This window comes from Dama dama, chromosome X (assembly GCF_033118175.1).
Source record: "Dama dama isolate Ldn47 chromosome X, ASM3311817v1, whole genome shotgun sequence".
Lineage (NCBI taxonomy): Eukaryota > Metazoa > Chordata > Mammalia > Artiodactyla > Cervidae > Dama > Dama dama.
In genome coordinates this window covers 107774335-107796666 of record NC_083714.1, presented here as the reverse complement: position 1 = coordinate 107796666, position 22332 = coordinate 107774335, and the positions used below count along the sequence as shown (strand labels likewise).

At 41.6% G+C, this 22332-nt stretch overlaps 1 protein-coding gene across 1 annotated transcript in view; it reads left to right on the top strand.

The window, feature by feature from the left end:
• The first annotated feature begins 3629 nt into the window (after positions 1–3629).
• LOC133052800 (enoyl-CoA delta isomerase 2-like) overlaps positions 3630–22332 on the top strand; it is a 47112-nt gene continuing 28409 nt past the window's right edge. Inside the window, 1 exon segment of the mRNA XM_061137642.1 lies at positions 3630–3794. Within this exon segment, the coding sequence (XP_060993625.1) occupies positions 3630–3794 (165 nt within the window).

The window sequence follows — 22332 nt, the reverse complement described above, 5'->3', positions numbered from 1 at the left end:
AGAACACATCCAATTTTTATTTCTTATCACCATTCACTAGACTAATATTTAAATGGGATCAAGTCTCAGGAAAGTAGATTGTTGCTATGACTTTTGAGAGGTGTTATGAGGAAAGGCCAGAGAAGGCACCCAGAACACAGGAGCCAAGGGGACCCGCTCAAGCTGCAACTCACGGTCCCCAGAGGAGAGGGAAAACATTTGGGAATTGAGAGGCTGAATGAAAGGTGTTTCCTAATATCTTCTGCTGGCAATAAAAGGGATTTTCTTGCTCCCTTTTTAAAATCTCGCGATAAGGACAGAGAATGGACACCCAGAGAAAAGAAGCCAAGCCTTCCTCCCTGCCCTTACCTCTCCGCCATGGCTCACACTTTACAGCAGTGAGTTCTCACACTTAGTGCATCAGAATCACCTGCAGAGCTTGTTGAAACCCACTGGGTCCCAACCCCAGGGTTTCTGACTCAATAGTTCTGGATGGGACCCAAGAATTTTCATTTCTGACAAGTTCCTAGGTGCTGCTGCTCCTGCTGGTCCCACATCCCGCTTATAAGAACTGCTGCTCTTCAAGAGAACTGATGGAAGTCACCAGGAGGTCCCAAGCTCAGGTAATGTGAGGCTGTGAGGCTTGAGCTTGGGGCCCATGAGGGCTGATATGGGATCCAAGTCTCAGGATGGTTAGTGAACCATCAGCAAAGTGAAGTGAAATAGAAACCGCTGGATGTCACTTTTCATATGTTATCACAAAGTAATGCTTGAAATTGGTGAGTTGTGCTTTTTTTTAAGTTGAGGATAATAAACATTTCTTGAGCATCTGTTATGTCAGTCTCTGTTTTAGGTTCTTTAAATAATCTAATCTTTGTTTTTTTAGTCTTTTTAAAATTTTTTATTGAATTATAGTTGATTTACAACATTGCGTTAATTTCTGCTGTACAGCAAAGTGACTCTGTTATACACATATATACATTCTTTTTCATATTCTTTTCCATTCTGGTTTATCACAGGATATTGAATATAGTTCCCTGTGATATACAGTAGGACCTTGTTGTTTATCCATCCTATATATAATAGTTGGCATCTGCTAATCCCAAACTCCCAATCCTTCCTTCCTCAACTAATCTAATTGTAATGTTCACAGCAACACCTTTGGGCATGTGTGCGTGCTACGTCACTTCAGTCATGTTTCACTCTTTGCAACCCTATGGACTATATACCCTTCCAGGCTCCTCTATCCATGGGGTTCTCCAGGCAAGAATACTGGAGTGGGTTGCCATTTCCTTCTCCAGAGGATCTTCCTGACCCAGGGATCAAACCCGTGTTTCTTACATCTCCTGAACTGGCAGGCAGGTTCTTTACCACTAGTGCCACCTGGGAAGCCCAACACCTTTGTAAGGTAGTGTTATTACACCAGATTGCAGAAGAAGAAACTTGTTAGTTAATAAATTGTGAGATTAGCTGAACTACAACAAATGACAACAACCAATACTACACTACTCAGGTGGTAAGAATCCTTACAGGAGATGAGAGCATTGGGTTACACAAGTCTAGTATACTGTTAATATTTCCAGGAGACTCTGGGTGGGGGTGTGGTGCTATGGTCAAGGGACCTGAGGTTTTCTAAAACAGAGCCAAAATCAGGATCAAGATCACTAACATGGCACTGGATGATTTGTGATTTGCATAAAAAATAGCCAAAATCGGAGATACTGCAGTGAGGCCTTGGGCCCAGTGGTTAAAGGGAACACTGTCCAGGAACTGAATGCTTTCTCAGGTTTCTCTGACTATTTGCTGCAAATTTCACAAGGATGCAAGGAGAAGTGAGTCTCTTTTTAGCATGTTGGTTGCTGAAGAAATCTGATGAATTCTGTCAGTGGCCTCTAGCTAGGTAAATCCCAATAAAACCCTGTGTCAGGGAACTAAGATCCTGCATACCACATGGCTTGACCAAAAATTATTAAAAAGCCTGTGTATTTTATGTTGCAACCAACAGGAGCACAAATCACACTTTTATTGTGATACTAAGGAAGAAAAGCAAAGGTCCACCATTTCAAACTGCAGTCTTCATTTTCCTAGTTATTCATTGGCATGAATCAATTTAGAACTCATTCCTTAGCAGATTAAAAGGTTACATTGGTTCTCCAAGCAACTAGTTTCTACATGTTCTAACAGAGCTTTTGGGATTTGGTTTGGTTTGGTTATTACTTTGATTCAAATAATGTAATAGCCATGCTTGGCCTGAGAGAAAGATGCAAGAATATGCAAACCTTTCTAATCTGGGAAAGCAACTGCCATAAAGAACATGAGAGAAAAATATCAATAAAAAAAAAATCAAAGCTCAGCATTGCCCAAGCAAGGGAAATACAGGAGGTTGAAAATGCTCCTTTGCATGTGAATATGGGCAATGTTTTCTAACTCTGCAAAAGACACAGTCGTTGACATTTTTCAACCACAACAACCTGCTTTGACTTTGAAGGGTTTCATGACTCTTCAGTGAAGCTGATGTTCCTTGGGGTTTGTCCTCCCCACTCCAACAAGCATCTTCTCTCCAGGCTGAGGTTGAAGTCAAGGCATGGGTGCACCAGCTGCAGTGCCCGCACCTGGGGATGGTGCTTGGAGGCCATCCCTCATCCCGGTCCACCCCTTGCCTCTGGCTCCAGGCCTCTCTAAGGATTTGCTCTGTCTCCAATTCTCAGTGCTTATTAACTGTGATGTCTCTCTCTCTCCTGCTCAAAAGAAAACTTCTAACTTGATTAGGTTGAACCATTTTGTAGGTAAAAGGTGATTAAATATCAGCCACTGCATATGGTTCAGCCTCATAGAATGGAACAGTCCAACTTCAGTTATATATGAGAAAGAGCTTTTAAGAGGAGAAAGTTAGAAATATCAAGCAGCTACCCCCACCCCAAGAAGAGGGCTTTGGGAGATTTTAGGGTAGAAGGGAAGGTTCCAGGTCACCAATGACACGAACCCATAGCATTTTTATCTTAAATACAGAAAATTCCCTGACTCAGCCATTCCACAGTTGTGACTGCCCCTTTTCAAAAAGTAATCGTGACCCCAAAGGATAAAAGTCCCTGCCAGTTTTTCTTTCTATGGGTGGAGTGAGCAGCACCAACTGCCGCTAGGAAAATTCTCAAGTTGTCACATGCATTTTGGTCTCTGGCCTCTAGGAAGAAAGGTAGCCTGAAGGGTCTGATGCTGTGTGCCCTCTGAGCCTGGAAATTAGTCAATAAATTGTTCACAACCAGAAGCAAAGAGCAATGCTTTTCCTGCAGGTTCTGCCACTTTATCGCTTGAGTGTAGGCAAAGCTGTGGGGTTACCATGGCAAAGGTAATGGACAGTCATGTTGAAAGTCAATTATAAAAATTTGGTGTAATGTGAGGACTCTGACCACAATGACTAGCGTGAGGCTCTGCCCCTGCATCCTTCCAAGCATCTAATTCAGGCCTGTGTGAGTGAGGAAGTGGACTCTTCTTACTCACATTTTTTGTCGTTGTTGAAAAGCTAGAAATTAGAAATGGCTCCAGGATAGTCACAGATTTCTAGCTTTCACTTAAAAGAGAGAGAGAGAGAAAAGAAAGAAATTGCAGTCTCAAAAATACATTGCTGCTGCACTGCCAAGAAGGGAGCTGAAATGACAAAAGATTTCAGGCCTGAGAGCACATGTGCCCCCTGCAGGGAGCTCGTTCTTGACCTGAGCAGCCCACCCTCTGGAAGTTGCCCTGGCAATGCTGAGAGAAGGCAGCAGGGGAAAGCCTCAAATCCCGGGTCCATTAACACCCCAAAGCCTCTGGATGAAGTAACCGAGCCATAGACTGACACACGTGAGAGATGCTGCTGCTTTGAGGCCTTAGAAACAGAAAATCATTGTTGCCCCAACATCAGAGAAAGATCAACAAACACCATTGTCTCCCTGCATCCCTGGACTTCGTTATATCCAAGACTTGACATGGTTTGGCTGCCTTTTCTGCAGCTGACATTTTTTTCAAATTATTATTCTAATAGAAAAGAATATGTGTGAGCGCTTAGTTGCTTCAGTTGTGTCTGACTCTTTGCAACCCTACGGACTGTAGCCCACCAGACTCCTCTGTCCATGGGATTCTCTAGGCAAGAAAATTGGAGTAAATAGCCATGCCCTCCTCCAGGGGATCCTCCTGATGCAGGGATTGAACTAGGGTCTCCTGCATTGCCAGCAGATTCTTTACCACTGAGCCACCAGGGAAGCCCAAAAAATAGTGTGTGTGTATATATATATATATATATATATATATATATGTATATATATAGATATATATATATATATATAATGGAATTATATATATATATATATAATGGAATCACTTTGCTGTATACCAGAAACTAACACAACATTGTGAATAAACTATACTTCAGTAAAATATATAAATAAATTCAAAGTGTTATTCTCTTAGCAGATATAGTTTACTAAGAGATTACGTAAATGGTCTGTGCCTCAGTTTTCTCATCTGCAAAATGGAGATCCCTCATAGGATGGTTTTGAAGCTTCAGTGAGTTAATAAATGCAAAGTGTTTAGAACAGTTTCTGGGCCATAGTTAGCATTTAATTTTAGGTATTATTGTCATAGTATTATTTAGTTATTACTATTATAAATGCTACCACTTCAATAACATATCAGGTATAATTGAAAGTCAATTATAAAAACTCAGTGTAATTTGAGGACTCTGACCCAGGATACACCACAGTGACTGGTGTGAGGCTGTCTAGTGACTGGTCCTGGATAAGATGAGATTCTCTGACCCAGAGGGGCTGCAAGTCTGGCAAGAGAGAGGCAGAGGCAAAAACAATGAATAGCAATATCTATTGTGTGATGTCTGCTGAACCAAAGGTATCCAGAGTAATCTAGGCAAGTAGGAGGAGAGGAAGATGCAGGGATTGGGGCCACAGATGACCTGGGTATGTGCTCACTGAACCTGATAAGAAGAGTATGCAAAGGTCAGGAGAGCCTAACAGGGCCCCATGAAAGGGTATGAACAGTCTTTTGTTATCAGGTTGTCAATCTTCCCTGAGCTAGAGATGCACAAATTTAATCCACTCTGCCAAACACTTGTAAACAAAGGGCAAAGGATCAGTAGGGGACCCATGGGGTCTGACCAAAACCATCCACCTCAGTAAAGGGTACAGTGTGCCTCACTAGGGAATACAATCAGAAGGAACTAACCTGTGAGTCTTCAAATGAACTTTGATGATTTACCCCTCACCCCAAATTTCCATGAATCTGACGGTTTCGCAGACAGGAAGTATTCAGCTGTTGCTGTCAAAACATCATGGGATTGGAGGTGGGACTTGCACAGTGGCTGTATAAAGAGTCCAGCAATGCTCTCCCCAGAAAGACAGTGATAAAACTGGGGTAACTGTTAAAAACAACAGTAAATTGAGAGGCACAGTAAAATCTACTGAATCTCAGTGAGAACAATGGGAACATTTGAGCCAGGGGCTGCTCCCACCCCAACCTGTTCTGTATTAGGGAAAATCTATGCTGTATGGGTGGAGAAGGCAATGGCACCCCACTCCAGTACTCTTGCCTGGAAAATCCCATGGACGGAGGAGCCTGGTAGGCTGCAGTCCATGGGGTTGCGAAGAGTCAGACATGACTGAGTGACTTCACTTTCACTTTTCACTTTTATGCATGGGAGAAGGAAATGGCAACCCATTCCAGTGTTTTTGCCTAGAGAATCCCAGGGATGGGGTCGCAAAGAGTCGGACACGACTGAAGTGACTTAGCAGCATGCTGTATGGGCATTCCCTGGTGGCTCAGACCATAGAGTCTGCCTGCAATGCAGGACACCTGGGTTCGATCCCTGGGTCAGGAAGATCCCCTGGAGAAGGAAATGAAAACCCACTCCAGTATTCTTGCCTGGAAAATCCCACAGATGGAGGAGCCTGGCAGGCTACATACCATGGGGTTGCAAAGAGTTGGACACAACTGAGTGACTTCACTTTCACTTCACTTTCATGCAGCCCATGAAGACCACCAGCTCCCATCCTCCTTTAGCTCTGGTTCCACAGTATGGAGGTTCCATTTTAGGTGGGGTGGTTTGTGGCCAGTGGCTCTCCTCTCCACATCCCCACTATGGCTCCAGATCTGTAGCACAAAGGGTTGACTCTGGGAGGGAAAAGCAACTCAGGAAAAACAGTAGCTTATATATGTCCCTATGGCTCCAACTCTCCTTGGGGTAAGGGGGAGAGCTGAGGGCATGGAAAACTGTGAAGACCGGTAGATCTGAGGCTGTGCCTAAGAGGGATGACTTAATTTTGACACAGAGGAACTCAGAGAACACAGAGGAACTTTATGCCCAGGAGTATTATTAAAAACATTAGAGATTATACTGTCTAAAAATTAGAGAAGACCAACAGCTACATGATACTAGTACAGACAAACAAAATGACAGACCAGACAGAAATTCAGTAGGGTGATCCAGGAAAAAGATAGGCAAAGAGTGACCTGCTAAAATCATATTCATGCCTGGTGCTCCTGAAAACCGCATGCATACGCAGGACTGGCCCTCTTAGGAGCATCCAGAAAGGGTACTTGTGAACTTCCAGTCCCTGAATGAATGTGAAAAGTAACGGTGTTAGTAGCTCAGTCGTGTCTGACCCTTTGCCACCCCATTGACTATAACCGGTGAGGCTCCACTGTCCATGGGATTCTCCAGGCAAGAATACAGGAGAGGGTTGCCATTTCCTTCTCCAGGGGATCTTCCAAACCCAGGGATCAAATCCAGGTCTCCTGCACTGCAGGCAGATTCTTAACCATCTGAGCCACTAGGGACTGAATGTGGAACATAATTCTAAAGTCTCCAAACTTTGAAAACAGTCCTCAAGCCATACACACATTGAACAGCAAATGGTGGAAGGTTTATTGGCTCAGGGGGCATAAGCTCAATCTCTGGTCAATCACTGACCAAGAAGCTCTGCTGACCATGGATGACCTCCAGGATGCCAGGCTTAAAATAAGAATAAGGAAAAAAATGAGCAGTTACATCACAAGCTGCACACTGCAAGAGAAATAGATTTTACAGAAGTTGTCCAGGCAAGTCACTAAACAAATAAGCAAACAAACAACATAAAATGAGCAACAAGAACAAGAAGAGGGAGGGCAGGAGGGAAGTGGACCAGCATAATCACAATCCAGAGTTAATATAACATACTCTATAAAATGTCCAATTTTCACCAGAATGGTAGAATAGTCCCACAAAAAAGCTGGAAACTGTAACCCATGCACAAGGCAAACCAGGCAATAGAATTTGCCACTGAGGGGGAAAAGATGTTAGACTTAGTAGAAAAATACTTCAAAGTAGCTATTATAAATATGTCCAAAGACCAAAGGAAAACATGTTTAAAAAATAAAGATATGGTGACAGGGTTCCTGAAATAAAGAATAGCAATAAAAAGATACACATTTTTTAAAAGAACCAAAGAGAAAGTATACCATTGAAAAGTACAATAACTGAAACGAACAAGTTACTAAAGGAGCTCAACAGTTGATGTGAGCCGGAAGAAGAGAGAATCAGAGAGATTAAAGATACATCAAAAGAGATTATGTAATCTGAAGAAGAAAAAGAAGAAATAATGAAGAAAATGTACAATCTCAGAGACAGCAGAGACTCCGTTAAGCACACAAACATACGAATAATGGGCTGGGAAGAAAGGAGAGGGACAAAAGGGCAGATATAATATTTAGAGGAATAATGGCTGAAAGCTTTCCAAATTTTATGAAAAACTCCTAATTTTCAATGCTGAAATTCAATCAAGAAAATCAATATATACCAAAGAATTGAAAGCAGGCTCTCAAAGAGATAATGGTAAACCCATGTTCATAGCAGCATTATTCAAAATAGCTAACACATGGAAGCAACCCAGTGTCCACTGATAAATAAGTGGGTAAGCAAAATGTGGTATATCTATACAATAGAGTATTATTCAGCTTTAAAAAGGAGTGAAATTCTAACATATGCTGTAACAGAGATGAACGTCGAAGACAGTATGCTAAGTGAAATGTCAGTCACAAAAAGACAAATACCGTTGATTCTACTTACATGAGATACTTGAAGTGTCTCACATTTTAAGTGCTTTGAGTAATCAAAATCATAGAGACAAAAAGGAGAATAGTGGGGCTTCACTGGTGGCTCGGTGGTAAAGAATCTGCCTGCCAGTGCAGGAGGCATGAGTTCGATCCCTGGTCCCAGAGGATTCCACATGCAGTGGAGCAACTAAGGCCATGTGCCACAACTGCTGGGCCTGTGTTCTAGAGCCCAGGAGCCTCAACTACTGAAGCCCGTACTCCACAATAAGAGAAACCACTGCAGTGAGAAGCCCAAGTATCACAACTACAGAATAGCCCCTGCTCACTGCAACTAGAGGAAAGCCCATGCAGCAACAAAGACCCAGCACAGGCAAAAATAAATAAAGTTGGTTTTTTTTTTGTAAGTAGACTAGTGGTTTCAAGGGCCTGGGGGCAGGGGAACTGGGCAGTTATTTTAAAAAATACAGACTTTCCGTTTTACAAGATGAGAAAAGTTCTGGAAATTGATGGTGGTGATGGTTGCACAACATTAATACCACTGAAATGTACACTTTAAAATGTTTTAAGATGAGAAATTTTATGTCCTATGTATTTATTGCAATAAGAAAATGTGAAAGATTCATGAAACAGAGGCTTTGCCACAGATTTCTTAGGAGAGGGTGTATGACACAAAAATTCCATGCCTGCGCCATGTGACAAACAACTCCTTAATGCCTGAGCTGGCTGCTCTGGGGGCCAACTCACTGGAGAACTTTGTGGGTCATTTTCCCACAGCTTTACCCATTTGCTACTCATAAGAAGTAGAAAGGGTAGTAATTACGAGCCACACCATGATTGGTACCGCATGCTTCTGGAAGTTAAGTGACTTGTCTGCAATGAACTAAGACCTGAACCAGGGACCAGCAGGCCAGTTCCACTCTACACACCATGCTCAGCCCATTCTCCAAGCATCACCATGGGCGACACAGAGAGGCCCTCCAAAATGACTGTCTACACCAAGGTCTGCAAACTTCAGCTCTTTGTGATCCCATAGACTGTAGCCCACCGGGCTTCTCTGTCCATGGGATTCTCCAGGCAAGCATACTGGAGTGGTGCCCTCCTCTAGGGGATCTTCCCAACCCAGGAATCAAACCCAGGTCTCCTGCATTGCCGGCAGATTCTTTACCATCTGAGTCACCAGGGAAGCCCTAAACTTTTTCTATAAAGGGTCAAATATTAAAGAGTGTAGGCACTGTGGGCCATACAGTCTCTGTCACAGCTACTGTGAAATTGTAGCAGGAAAGCAGCCATAATATGTGAGGACATGGGAGTGGGTGTGAGCCAATAAAACTTTATTTATAATTGGTGCAGACATGATGGAAAACAGTATGGAGGTTTCTTAAAAAGCTAAAAATAGAGTTGCCATATGATCTAGCAACCTCACTCCTGGGCACACACTGTATCCAGAAAAGACAAAAACTCTAATTCAAAAAGATACATGCATCACAATGTTCATGGCAGCACTACTCACAATAGCCAAGACATGGAAGCAATCTACATGTCCATTGACAGAGGAACAGAAAAGAAGATGTGGTATATACATGTATACAGGTATGCTTACATATACATACACACACACACACACACACACACACACACACACACATATACACAGACACAATGGAATAGTACTCACTCATAAAATAATGAAATAATGCTATTTGCAGCAACACAGGTGGACCTCGAATTTATCATACTAAGTGAAGTAAATCAGAAAGAGAAAGACAATTACTATGTGCTATCATTTATGTGTGGAATATAAAATATAATACAAATGAACTTATTTAAAAAACAGAACAGACTCACAAACATAGTAAACAAACTTATGGTTACCAAAGGGGAAAAGGGGTGGGGAAAGATAAATTAGGAGTTTGGGATTAGCAGATACACAAGACTGTATGTAAAATAAATAAACAACAAGGTCCTACTGTATAGCACAGGTAACTATATTAAATATGCAGTTCAGTTCAGTTCAGTTTCTCAATTGTGTCTGACTCTTTGTGACCCCATGGTGGAGCATGCCAGGCTTCCCTGTCTATCACCAATTCCTAGAGCCTGATCAAACTCATGACCATCGAGTCAGTGATGACATCCAATAATTCTTCTGCCTTCAATCTTTCTCAGTATCAGGGGCTTTTCCAATGAGTCAGCTCTTTGCATTAAGTGGCAAAAGTATTGGAGCTTCAGCTTCAGTATCAGTCCTTCCAATGAGTATACAGGACTGATTTCCTTTAGGATTGACTGGTTTGATCTCCTTGCAGTCCAAGGGACTTGCAAGAGTCTTCGCCAACATCACAGTTCAAAGCATCAACTCTTTGGCAGTCAGCTTTCTTTATGGTCCAACTCTCACATCCATACATGACTACTGGAAAAACCATAACTTTGACTATATGGAGCTTTGTTGGCAAAGTAATGTCTCTGCTTTTTAATATGTTGTCTAGGTTTGTCATAGCTTTTCTTCCAAGGAGCAAGTGTCTTTTAATTTCATGGTTGCAGTCACCATCCACAGTGATTTTGGAGCCCAAGAAAATAAAGTCTGTCACTGTTTCCCTCGTTTCTCCATTTATTCACCATGAAGTGAAGGGGCCAGATGCCATGATCTTCGTTTTTTGAATGTTGAGTTTTAAGTCAGTTTTTTCACTCCTTTTTCACTTTCATCAAGAAGCTCCTTGATTCCTCTTCATTTTCTGCCGTAAGGGTGGTGTCATCTGCATATGTGAGGTTATTGATATTTCTCCCCGCAATCTTGATTCTAGATTGTGCTTCATCCAGTCTGGCATTTCACATGATGTACTCTGCATATAAATGAAATAAGCAAGGTGACAATATACAGTCTTGACATAATCCTTTCCTAGTTTGGAACCAGTCCGTTGTTCCATGTCCAGTTCTAACTGTTGCTTCTTAACCTGAATACAGAATTCTCAGGAGGCAGGTCAGGTGGTCTGGTATTCCCATCTCTTGAAGAATTTTTCAGTTTGTTCTGATCTACACAGTCAAAGGCTTTAGTGTAGTCAATGAAGCAGAAGTAGATATTTTTCTGGAATGCTCTTGCTTTTTCTATGATCCAACAGATGTTGACAATTTGATCTCTGGTTCCTCTACCTTTCCTAAATCCAGCTTGAACATCTGGAAGTTCACGGTTCATGTACTGTTAAAGTCTGGTTTGGAGAATTTTGAGCACTAAGTGAATGAGACGAGTGCAATTGGGCATTAGCTTCAACATTCTTTGGCATTACCTTTCTTTGGGATTGGAATGAAAACTGACCTTTTCCAGTCCTGTGGCCACTGCTGAGTTTTTCAAATTTGCTGGCATATTGACTGTAGCACTTTAACAGCATCATCCTGTAAGATTTGAAATAGCTCAGCTGGAGTTCCATCACATACCCTAGCTTTGTTCGTAGCGATGCTTCCTAAGGCCCACTTGACTTCACACTCCAGGATGTCTGGCTCTAGGTGAGTGATCACACCATCATGGTTTTCTGGGTCATTAAGATCTCTTTTGTATAGTTCTGTGTATTCTTGCCACCTCTTCTTAATATCTTCTGCTTCTGTTAGGTCCATACCATTTCTGTCCTTTATTGTGCCCATCTTTGCATGAAATGTTCCCTTGATATCTCTCATTTTCTTGAAGAGATCTCTACAGTGTTTCCCATTTTGTTGTTTTCCTCTATTTCTTTGCAATCATCACTTAGGAAGGCTTTCTTATCTCTCCTTGCTATTCTTTGGAGCTCTGAATTCAGATGGATATATCTTTCCTTTTCTCCTTTACCTTTTGCTCCTCTTCTTTTCTCAGATATTTGTAAGGCCTCCTCAGATAACCATTTTGCCTTTTTGCATTTCTTTATCTTGGGGATGGTTTTGATCACTGCCTCCTGTATAATGTTAAGAACCTCTGTCTATCAGATCTAATACCTTGAATTTATTTGTCACTTTCACTGTATAATCATAAGGGATTTTATTTAGGTCATACCTGAATGGTCTATTGGTTTTCCCTACTTTCTTCAATTTAAGTCTGAATTTGGCAGTAAAGAGTTCATGATCTTAGCCACAGTCAGCTCCTGGCCTTGTTTTTGCTGACTGTATAGAGCACCATCTTCAGTTGCAAATATATTCAATCTCACTTCAGTATTGACCGTCTGGTGATGTCCATGTGTAGATTCATCTATTGTGTTGTTGGAATTAATTAAGTATCCTGTAATAAACCATAATTGAAAAGAATATGTAAAAGAATATATATTTGTGTGTATATATATACATATAATATATATAACTGAATCATTTTATCACTTTGCTATACACCAGAAACTAACACAACAGTGTAAATCAACTATATTCCAATTTTTTTTAAATGTAAGGAGAAAAAAAAAAAACTTTATTCATGGAAACAGGTGGCAGATTGGATTTGGCCCCTACCAGCCCAGTCTGCCTATCTTGGGTCTGCACGCTTGCAATGGAGGCAGTCCCACTAGGACCCTCACCACTGAAGAGTCAGCTCTTTGATGCAAAATCTCTTGACTGTGAAATTGTCTCAGGGTTACCTTAGGCATAAGTAACACCTGGCTGCTCGTGGAACCCGCCTTATGCTGCTCAAGGCATCTACTGTTCTCCTTGTCCCCGATCATTTCCTCTGTTATGCTCCCTGCCCCACTTGTAAACCAGCTCTCTTAGCTCCCCGAGGAAGACTGCTCTCTGATTCTCTAGGATTTCACTTCAGTCCCCACCCTCCTTCCCACTGTTTCTCTGCTCCCTCAAAGTACAAAATCACCCTCCAGTCCTTTTCTGATTTGCCTCTGATCAGCCACAATGCTCCTCTCCCAAGCGCTCACCACAACTCTTCTATCTGAGTAAAATGGCATGCCCCTGGAGTCTCAGTTTCTTTTGTTTAAATGTTATGTGAATCATTTCTCAAATTTTTAGTGAATAACTTTGACATGTAACATTGTACGAATCAAAGGTGTACATGTATATATTGTAATATATTTGCTCATATATTGATATTTATCACATTATATAATTACAGTACAATATTTCTGTTTACACTTATTATACTGTGTATTAGATTTCTATGGTTCATTTACTACTCTCTACAAGTTTATATCCTTTTTTTCAGGTTGTTTTTCTTTTTGTTTTTGTTTTTTTTAGTTTATACCCTTAAACACCATCACTCTGATGCCCCTGCCCCCATTCTCTGGTAACAGCCATTCTACTGTTTTTTATAGGTTTCACTTTTTTTTGTTTGTTTAAAGTTAATTTATATTCTTCATAGGAATATCAATAAAAGACCTCAAACGTATCTATATCTATACATGTACAAGAACCATCAAAAATTATTCACAGAACAAAAATAAATCTTCTTTTAGAACAAACCCAGATAATGAAATGCTGATATGGATCTCACATATGGAACAATCTAAGTGCTACTAGCACAAAAATATGGCTTTAAAAATAAAATAAAATCTTGGGTTTTGTTTCTCTAACGTGTATTTCTCTTTCTTGAAATAAAAAATAAATTATTTAGAGCTATCATTGTAAAATAGTCATGTGTTTTAACACACTCTTATTAAGGCCCTGGAGATGAAGAACAAAGTCAAATTTAGAAGGTAAGTTCCTTACAGGTATGATTCAGGTTAATATACTGCTGTCTGCTTGAGTTAATGTAATGAGGGAATGTCTAAGCACCAGTCAAAATTTAACCTTTACTATTTCAAATTATCTGCAGGATAGTGGTCATTCAGTCAATTAGTATTTAATCTTTTGGTGAACTGGGAATTGAAATTTTCCCTTGGGAGTGTTGAAATGACATAAAAATGATATTTATTCTTAAGTTTTTGTACATCCCACGCAAATGATTGAGGCCTCCTAAAACACAGTTTCTGTGAAAATCTTTTTACAATATATAAATCTGGTTTTAAGGTTCAAACTAAAACATTTCCTCCTTTCGAAGACAATGGGTTGCTTTTCTGGGCGCCTGATGTCCTCAGCTAGCGATCAGAAGTTGTTTTGTGAAGTTTACTCTGCATTGAATTGTTCTTTTGATGAATTTGTAGGGGAGAAAGTGGTCTTGCCGTCCTATTCCTCCGCCATCTTGGCTCCTCCCCCTATAGGTTTCACTTTTTTAGATTTCACATTCAAGTGATGTCATACAGTACTTGTCTTTTTCTGTCTGACTTTTGCTTAGCTTAGTGAGCTCAAGGTTCATCCAGGTTGTCACAAATGGGAGGATGTCCTCTTTCACTCTGAAACCTCAAATATCTTTCAACAGCTTCCCTTTCTCTCTATTTTGGCTCTAATCAGATCACTGAATTCCATAGAGATGGTGATCTATTATCAACTTTTTCATGGAAGGAGAATTTTTTAAAGCTTCATTCATTCTGTCATTTCATCTTCTCAGCAAATATTGATTGAGTCCTTGCTATGGGATGAACAAGACAAGACTAGCCCTGGCCTCTTTGAAATTAGCAGTCCAGTTTGGGAAACAGGTCAATTGGCAATCAGAACAGAGAAGATCCTGGGGGAAAGCACAGGAGAAGTGCCTAATCCCATTTCTTAATCTGTTTGGCTCTGCACAGAGTAGGATAAAACAATATAATCACTGATCTGGGGCAAAGCATCTGGCTTCATCAGTAGGCTTTTTAACAGGAAGAAAAGTACTGCTGCTTCCAATACTGGGCCTATCTTTTTGAGTCTGCAGGAGTATTCTTGGACACATGGCAGGTTTGTACTCCTTTGCAAGTTTTGCCAGCTCTGGTTGCCACCTAACAGCACACACATCAGAAAGGCATAGAGGTCCAGGGGCCTTCCAGGTTCCCTGCATAGCCAGTCCAATTGTTGGCTTTAGCCTTTCATAAATGAGGGAGATACATGCCCAGCCCTTAGATTGTGGATCTCAGCATATTAAGTTAAAGGTCTGTAGAAGCTGCCCACAGGCTATTAATTGAAGCACATGCAAAGAAAATAATACATTAGAAAACTTTTTGTTATGTAGGTGGGCTACCATGGTAACAACCAATTTCTCCCAGATCTGGGCAATTTTAAATTCAAAGTGGATTGAAAAATCCATTTGTATTTACAGGATTTAAAGCTTCAAGAAGGGTCACAAGGTGGTAGGTGCTACAGATCAACCACAAAGATAATATTGGTGTCCGCTTCTGGGAAATGTGGGTCTCATTGATTCTACCTTACTTGGCACATCAGGCAGCCCTCCAGCCATTTCTCATAACAGAAAGAAAACAAAGCAAATCCAGGCCTCTTTACATATGCAGTGAAAGCTGCTTCTCCACAAAAACTTTTGTTCAGAGTCCAGGGCTCCCCCCAGTGCTTGAATCTACTGTGTGGGCTCTGGCAATGAGTCCTATGTCATCAATGGTTGATGGACCTCATGGGAAGAGTGCTTGCTTGCCAATTAGGCTAGAATCCTGGAATGGGGGGAGGGAGTGGTAACTACTGGGTCTTTAAAAAGTTTTTTGTATTTTTTTTAATCCTTGTCATAAGTGTATTAAGATTTTAGTGGATAGAGCAGTCATAAAATATTCTTAAGCCCCAATATTGTGAATCAGGGATATACAGAAATGGGAAAAAAAAAAGTACAGGGTCTTCAAACCAGACAGAGAGAGACAAATAACTGATGATATCGCTTAAATGTAGAATCTTAAAAAATTATAAAAATGAACTTATCTATAAATCTGAAACAGACTCACAGACATAGAAAGCAAACTTATAGAAACCAAAGGGGAAAAGAGGGAGAAGGATAAATTAGGAGTCTGGGATTAACATATACACATTACTATATATAAAACAGGGACCTGCTATATAAGCACAGGGAACTATACTCAGATGAATTAGTTCAGTCGCTCCATCGTGTCCGACTTTTTATGACCCCATGGACTGCAGCAAGCCAGGCCTCACTGTCCATCACCAACTTCCGGAGTGTACTCAAACTCATGTCCATTGAGTCGGTGATGCCATCCAACCATCTCATCCTCTGTCATCCCCTTCTCCTCCTGCCTTCAATCTTGCCCAGCATCAGAGTCTTTTCAAATGAGTCAGTTCTTCACATCATGCGGTGGCCAAAGTATTGGAGTTTCAGCTTCAGCATCAGTCCTTCCAATGAATATTCAGGACTGATTTCCTTTAGGTTGGACTGGTTAGACCTCCTAGCTGTCCAAGGGACTCTCAAGAGTCTTCTTCAATACCACAGTTCAAAAGCATCAATTTTTCAGCACTCAGCTTTCTTTATAGTCCAACTCTCACATCCATACATGACCACTGGAAAAACCATAGCTTTGACTAGACAGACCTTTGTTGGTAAAGTAATGTCTCTGCTTTTTAATATGCTGTCTAGGTTGGTTATAACTTTTCTTCCAAGGAGCAAGCATCTTAATTTCATGGCTGCAGTGATTTTGGAGGCCCCCAAAATAAAGTCTGTCACTCTTTCCATTGTTTCCCCATTTATCCACCATGAAGTGACAGGATCAGATGCCATGATCTTAGTTTCCTGAATGTTGAGTTTTAAGCCAACTTTTTCACTCTCTTCTTTCACTTTCATCAAGAGCCTCTTTAGTTCTTCTTCAATTTCTGCCATAAATGTGGTGTCATCTGCATGTCTGAGGTTATTGATATTTCTCCCAGCAATCTTGATTCCAGCTTGTGCTTCATCTAGCCCAGTGTTTCTCATGATGTACTCTGCATATAAGTTAAATAAGCAGGGTGACAATATACAGCCTTGACATATTCCTTTTCCTATTTGGAACCAGTCTGTTGTTCCATGTCCAGTTCTAACTGTTTCTTCTTAAACTGCGTACAGATTTCTCAAGAGACAGGTCATGTGGTCTGGTATTCCCATCTCTTGAAGAATTTTCCACAGTTTGTTGTGGTCCACACAATCAAAGGCTTTGGCATAGTCAATAAAGCAGAGGTAGATGTTTCTCTGGAACTCCCTTGCTTTTTCAATGATCCAACAGATGTTGGCAATTTGATCTCTGGTTCCTCTGCCTTTTATAAATCCAGCTTGAATATCTGCAAGTTCACGGTTCACATATTGCTGAAGCCTGGCTTGGAGAATTTTGAGCATTATCTTGTTTCATGTGAGATGAGTGCAATTGTGTGGTAGTTTGAGCATTCTTTGGCATTACCTTTCTTTGGGATTGGAATGAAAACTGACCTTTTCCAATCCTGTGGCCACTGTTGAGTTTTCCAAATTTGCTGGCATATTAAGTCAGCACTTTCACAGCATCATCTTTTAGGATTTGAAATAGCTCAACTGGAATTCCATCACCTCCACTAGCTTTGTTCATAGTGATGCTTCTTCCTAAGACCCACTTGACTTCACATTCCAGGATGTCTGGCTCTAGGTGAGTGATCATGGTATCATGATTATCTGGGTCGTGAAGATTTTTTTTGTATAGTTCTTCTGTGTATTCTTGCCATATTTTAATATCTTCTGCTTCTGTTAGGTCCATACTGTTTCTGTCTTTTATTGTGCCCATCTTTGCATGAAATGTTCCCTTGGTATCTCTAATTTTCTTGAAGAGATCTCTAGTCTTTCCCATTCTATTGTTTTCCTCTATTTCTTTGCACTGATCACTTAGGAACGCTTTCTTATCTCTCCTTGCTGTTCTTTGGAACTCTGCGTTCAAATGGGTATATATTTCCTTTTCTCCTTTGCCTTTCATTTCTCTTCTTTTCACAGCTATTTGTAAGGCCTCCTCAGAAAACCATTTTGCCTTTTGGCATTTCTTTTTCTTGGGGATGGTCTTGATCCCCATCTCCTGTACAATGTCACAAACCTCCGTCCATAGTTCTTCAGGCACGCTGTCAGATCTAATCCCTTGAATCTATTTGTCACTTCCACTGTATAATCATAAGTGATTTGATTTAGGTCATGCCTGGATAGTCTATCAGTTTTCCCTACTTTCTTCAATTTAAGTCTGAATTTTGCAATAAGGAGTTCATGATCTGAGCTACAGTCAGCTCCTGGTCTTGTTTTGCTGACTGTATAGAGCTTCTCCATCTTTGGCTGCAAAGAATTTTATCAGTCCAATTACAGTGTTGACCATAAGGTGATGTCCATGTGTAGTCTTCTCTTGTGTTGTTGGAAGAGGGTGTTTACTATGACCCATGCGTTCTCTTGGCAAAACTCTATTAGCCTTTGCCCTGCTTCATTCTGTACTCCAAGGCCAAATTTGCCTGTTACTCCAGGTGTTTCTTGACTTCTTACTTTTGCATTCCAGTCCCCTATAATGAGAAGGTCATGTTTTTTGGGTGTTAGTTCTAGAAGGTCTTGTAGGTCCTCATAGAACCATTCAACTTCAGCTTCTTCAGCGTTACTGTTTGGGGCATAGGCTTGGATTACTGTTATATTGAATGGCTTTCCTTGGAAATGAACAGAGATCATTCTGTCATTTTTGAGATTGCATCGAAGTACTGCATTTCGGAATCTTTTGTTGACTATAATGGTTACTCCATTTCTTCTAAGGGATTCTTGCCCACAGTAGTAGATATAATGGTCATCTGAGTTAAATTCATCCATTCTAGTCCATTTTAGTTTGCTGATTCCTAAAATGTTGATGTTTACTCTTGCCATCTCGTGTTTGACCACTTCCATTTCCCTTGATGCATGGACCTAACAGCTAACCTAACAGCTAACATAGGACCAGGTTCCTATGCAGTAGTGTTCTTTACAGCATCGGACTTTACTTCCATCACACATCACATCCACAACTGGGTGTTGTTTTTGCTTTGGCTCCATCTCTTTATTCTTTCTGGAGGAGAACTCTCTGTCCTAGGGAGTTCACCATTCATTGTCCTGTCTTTTTTGCCTTTTCATACTGTTAATGGGGTTCTCAAGGCAAGAATAATGGTTTGTCATTCCTTTCTCCAGTGGACCACTTTCAGAACTCTCCACCATGACCCGTCCGTCTTGGGTGGCCCTACATGGCATGGCTCATAGTTTCATTGAATTAGACAAGGCTGTGGTCCATGTGATCAGATTGGTTAGTTTTCTGAGACTGTGGTTTTCAGTCTGCCTGCCCTCTGATGGAGAAGGATAAGAGGCTTATGGAAGCTTCCTGATGGGAGAGACTGACTATGGAGGAAACTGGGTCTTGTTCTGATGGGCGGGGACATGCTCAGTAAATGTTTAATACAATTTTCTGTTGATACGTGAGGCTGTGTTCCCTCCTTATTATTTCACCTGAGGCCAAACTATGCTTGAGGTAATGAAGATAGTGGCTTCAGTTCAGTTCAGTTCAGTTGCTCAGTCATGTCTGACTCTTTGCGACCCCATGAATCACAGCACGCCAGGCCTCCTTGTCCATCACAAATTCCAGGAGTTTACTCAAACCCATGTCCATTGAGTCAGTGATGCCATTCAGCCATCTCATCCTCTGTCATCCCCTTCTCCTCCTGTGCCCAGTCCCTCCCAGCATCAGGGTCTTCTAATGAGTCAACTCTTCTCATGAGGTGGCCAAAGTACTGGAGTTTCAGCTTCAGCATCAGTCCTTCCAATGAACACCCAGGACATATATCCCTTAGGATGGACTGGTTGGATCTCCTTGCAGTCCAAGGGACTCTCAAGAGTCTTCACCAACACCAGAGTTCAAAAAGATCAATTTTCCGGTGCTCAGCTTTCTTCACAGTCCAACTCTCACATCCATACATGACCACTGGAAAAACCATAGCCTTGACCAGATGGACCTCTGTTGGCAAAGTAATGCCTCTGCTTTTTAATATGCTATCTAGGTTGGTCATAACTTTCCTTCCAAGGAGTAAGTGTCTTTTAATTTCATGGCTGCAATCACCATCTGCAGTGATTTTGGAGCCCCCAGAAAACAAAGTCTGACACTGCTTCCACTGTTTCCCCATGTATTTGCCCTGAAGTGATGGGACCAGATGCCATGATCTTAGTTTTTGAATGTTGAGCTTTAAGCCAACTTTTTCACTCTCCTCTTTCACTTTCATCAACAGGCTTTTTCAGATCTGGTTTCCTCGGTGTGTATGCCCAGGAGTGGGATTGCTGGGTCATATGGCAGTTCTATTTCCAGTTTTTTAAAGAATCTCCACACTGTTCTCCATAGTGGCTATACTAGTTTGCATTCCCACCAACAATGTAAGAGGGTTCCCTTTTTTCCACACCCTCTCCAGCATTTTAGTTCCTCTTCACTTTCTGCCATAAGGGTGATGTCATCTGCATATCTAAGGTTATTGATATTTCTCCCAGCAATCTTGATTCCAGCTTGTGCTTCTTCCAGCCCAGCGTTTCTCATGATGTACTCTGCATATAAGTTAAATATGCAGGGTGACAACATACAGCCTTGACGTACTCCTTTTCCTATTTGGAACCAGTCTGTTGGTCCATGTCCAGTTCTAACTGTTGCTTCCTGACCTGCATATAGGTTTTTCAAGAGGTCGGTCAGGTGGTCTGGTGTTCCCATCTCTTTAAGAATTTTCCACAGTTTATTGTGATCCATACAGTCAAAGGCTTTGGCATAGTCAATAAAGCAGAAATAGATGCTTTTCTGGAACTCTCTTGCTTTTTCAATGATCCAGCAGATGTTGGCAATTTGATCTCTGGTTCCTCTGCCTTTTCTAAAACCAGCTTGAACATCTGGAAGTTCACAGTTCATGTAAGTCCCATGCATGGACTGCTACACTCTGTATCCCCAACCCTGCGGCAGGTCACTGCTGACCCACGCCTCTGCCAGAGACTCCTGGATACTCACGGGCAAGTCTGGGTCTGTTTCTTGTGGGGTCACTGCTCCTTTCTCCTGGGTCCTGGTGCCCAGAAGGTTCTGTTTGTGCCTTTCAAGAGCCTGTTCCCCGAGTCCTGTGTAAATTCTGGTGGCTCTATGGTGGGGTTAATGGCGACCTCCTCCAATAGGGCTTATGCCATACCCAGGTCTAGTGCACCCAGAGCCCCTGCCCCTGCAGCAGTCCACTGCTGACCTGTACCTCCTCTGTAGACAGTCCAACACAGTTCTATCTCAGTCTCTGTGGGGTCTCTGGGTCCTGGTGCACACAAGGTATGTTTGAGCCCTTTGAGCATCTCTGGAAGTTATGGGGTTTGATTCTCAATGCGATTTTGCCCCTCCTACCATCTTGCTAGGGCTTCTCCTTTGCCCTTGGATGTGGGGTATCTCCTCAAAATCTCTCCAGCTCCACACATCTGCCACTCCAGTGCCATGCAGCTGCTGCTCCAGTGCCTACCGTCTTCTGGGGCTTCTCTGCCATTGAATGTGGGGTATCTCCTCACAGTCACTCCAGCACTGAGCAGTATACTCAGTATCTCGTAATAACCTATAAAGGAAAAGAATCTGAAACAGACTAGATGTATATATATATATATGTATATATATCTGAATCACTTGGCCATATGCCATATGCCTGAAACTAACACAACATTGTAAATCAACTATAATTCAATTTTTTAAAAACATATAGGGTCTTCAAATAATCATAGACTATTTGCTTAAATGTCACATACTTGATTGTTATGAGTTGTGGATACCAAGTTTTGCTTCACTCTTAGAATAGTACAAAGATTCTGGAATCAGGCCGGGACTCATCTGCTACTGCTTGTGTGACTTGGGACAGGCTGCTTGGCTTTTTTTCACTTTTAGTTTCCTCATCTGCACCTACTCCGTAGGGTTGTGAGGATTAAATGGAGCTAAGCACACAGAACCGGGCACACTGGCTAAGACGCAACCCAATGTACCTTGAAATGGAATGGTCAGTATAAATCTAGAGGTCTATGAGAGAAAAGAGGAGTCTTAGATACCCTTGAAAGGTCACTCACAAGCCTTGCTGTGACCTCAATTGTGGGGAGATGGGAGAAAGGTGGGACCAGAAAGCACCAGTGGAAGAAGCAGAGAGGGAGTTGGGCAGAGCAGCAGGGAAACAACTCGCCATTAGACTGTAAGCATCAGAACAGTGGAAACCAGGAATGCTTTATGTCTGTGTCACCTGAATAGGCTGAGTACTTGAGCACACTAGGTGATCAGTGTCTGTGAAACTGACTAGAAATCATTGAACTGAAAGGATCTGGAAGCTTCCCAGAACTGGAGTCAATGCAAAGGGAAAACAGAACAATTCTGTTGCCAGAGCATCAGCCTGATGCTGGGAACACTGAGTCACAATCACAGGTGTTGTTGGGGTCATTTGTGAGGTGAGTCACCAGTAATATCTTAATAATAATAAAGTATGGAGCTTTCTGAATGATGTGTTGCTTCACAGATTAGA